Source organism: Odontomachus brunneus, unplaced genomic scaffold, assembly GCF_010583005.1.
Source record: "Odontomachus brunneus isolate Ranch 3 - 2012 unplaced genomic scaffold, Obru_v1 Obru_scaffold_002, whole genome shotgun sequence".
Classification (NCBI taxonomy): Eukaryota; Metazoa; Arthropoda; class Insecta; order Hymenoptera; family Formicidae; genus Odontomachus; species Odontomachus brunneus.
In genome coordinates this window covers 77,014-78,891 of record NW_022639452.1, presented here as the reverse complement: position 1 = coordinate 78,891, position 1,878 = coordinate 77,014, and the positions used below count along the sequence as shown (strand labels likewise).

Here is a 1,878-nt window from a genome sequence, read left to right as displayed (position 1 = left end):
GGGGGGGGGGGGGGACAGTGTAGTTAGGATAGAGACTTTCAGCGTGAGACAGCCTGAATTATTTAGCAGGGCAGGATATATCGAGCTTCTGCCGTCTGGAGAATTGTCGCCAGCTCTAGCAAAGAGTTTCCGCCAGGTGAAAATCCCATCGCATTGGATTCGCTTGATCTTCCACTACGCGGCCGATTATCCCGGCTTAGTGTCTTTCTAACGCTCCAGATAAACCACTATTCTTTAAAGTACGTGGGTAAAGAGCAGTTTGCATCAATTTTATCGACCTGCGAAGCGTCAACTATCGTCGTATTTCGTAGGTGTATGCGTGCGAGCGAGCGAGCGGATGAACGAACGAACAAACGAATGAGCGAAATATTTCGAATAACGAGTCGCATCATATATTGCATATGCGAAACGAACAGAATAACCATTTACGCGTCGCGCGAAACGAAATAAGAAATGATGTCTTTAATGTCTACAAATACGTACCTGTGTGAACACTATTGGAATTCCTAATAGGAACGCCGCAATCCAAGTTATAATTACAATCCTGCGAGCTTGGCTTATCGTACACGTATACTGCGCTCTCATTGGATGCACTATCGCGTAATACCTAAAACATTCCCGATTTCAAAGGACAGAGCAAAACATACTTGGACTATTTGTAACGCATCTTGCCCGCGGTGAATATGTACAATTGTGACCAAATTGTAACGAAACGTTGTCGAATTGTTTTTATCGTTTGTGTCGGTCATTTCGGAGATAGAATTCCATCTTATCTCACGCGGGGCGAACATTGTGCGGAGAAACGCCGCATAGATGTTAATCTGAATTTATTTCGCAAACATTTCGCCCACAGCGAGAAGATACAACAACACGTAACCCGAGAAGATCGTATAACGATGTGAAAAACTGAGCCGCTTGCATTACCGACTGAAATTGCGTTGCTGAGATGAAATTAGAGAGAGAGAGAGAGAGAGAGAGAGAGAGAGAGGGAGAGGGAGAGGGAGAGGGAGAGAGAGAGAGAGAGAGAGAGAGAGAGAGAGAGAGAGAGAGAGAGAGAGAGAGAGAGAGAGAGAGAGAGAGAGAGAGAGAGAGAGAGAGAGAGAGAGAGAGAGAGAGAGAGAGAGAGAGAGAGAGAGAGAGAGAGAGAGAGAGAGAGAGAGAGAGAGAGAGAGAGAGAGAGAGAGAGAGAGAGAGAGAGAGAGAGAGAGAGAGAGAGAGAGAGAGAGAGAGAGAGAGAGAGAGAGAGAGAGAGAGAGAGAGAGAGAGAGAGAGAGAGAGAGAGAGAGAGAGAGAGAGAGAGAGAGAGAGAGAGAGAGAGAGAGAGAGAGAGAGAGAGAGAGAGAGAGAGAGAGAGAGAGAGAGAGAGAGAGAGAGAGAGAGAGAGAGAGAGAGAGAGAGAGAGAGAGAGAGAGAGAGAGAGAGAGAGAGAGAGAGAGAGAGAGAGAGAGAGAGAGAGAGAGAGAGAGAGAGAGAGAGAGAGAGAGAGAGAGAGAGAGAGAGAGAGAGAGAGAGAGAGAGAGAGAGAGAGAGAGAGAGAGAGAGAGAGAGAGAGAGAGAGAGAGAGAGAGAGAGAGAGAGAGAGAGAGAGAGAGAGAGAGAGAGAGAGAGAGAGAGAGAGAGAGAGAGAGAGAGAGAGAGAGAGAGAGAGAGAGAGAGAGAGAGAGAGAGAGAGAGAGAGAGAGAGAGAGAGAGAGAGAGAGAGAGAGAGAGAGAGAGAGAGAGAGAGAGAGAGAGAGAGAGAGAGAGAGAGAGAGAGAGAGAGAGAGAGAGAGAGAGAGAGAGAGAGAGAGAGAGAGAGAGAGAGAGAGAGAGAGAGAGAGAGAGAGAGAGAGAGAGAGAGAGAGAGAGAGAGAGAGAGAGAGAGAGAGAGAGAGAGAG

General features: G+C 47.3%; 1 protein-coding gene across 7 annotated transcripts in view; it reads right to left on the bottom strand.

Moving 5' to 3' along the window:
- The window catches only part of LOC116840866 (QRFP-like peptide receptor), a 33,667-nt gene that overhangs the window by 8,791 nt on the left and 22,998 nt on the right, over nt 1-1,878 (bottom strand). For all 7 annotated transcript variants that reach the window (XR_004377431.1, XR_004377433.1, XR_004377432.1 and 4 more), the window contains one exon: nt 484-607. Coding sequence is in view for 3 of the 7 variants with exons in the window: in XM_032808203.1 (XP_032664094.1) it covers nt 484-607 (124 nt within the window). In the remaining 4 variants the exon portion in view is untranslated. The remainder of the gene's footprint in view (nt 1-483; nt 608-1,878) is intronic.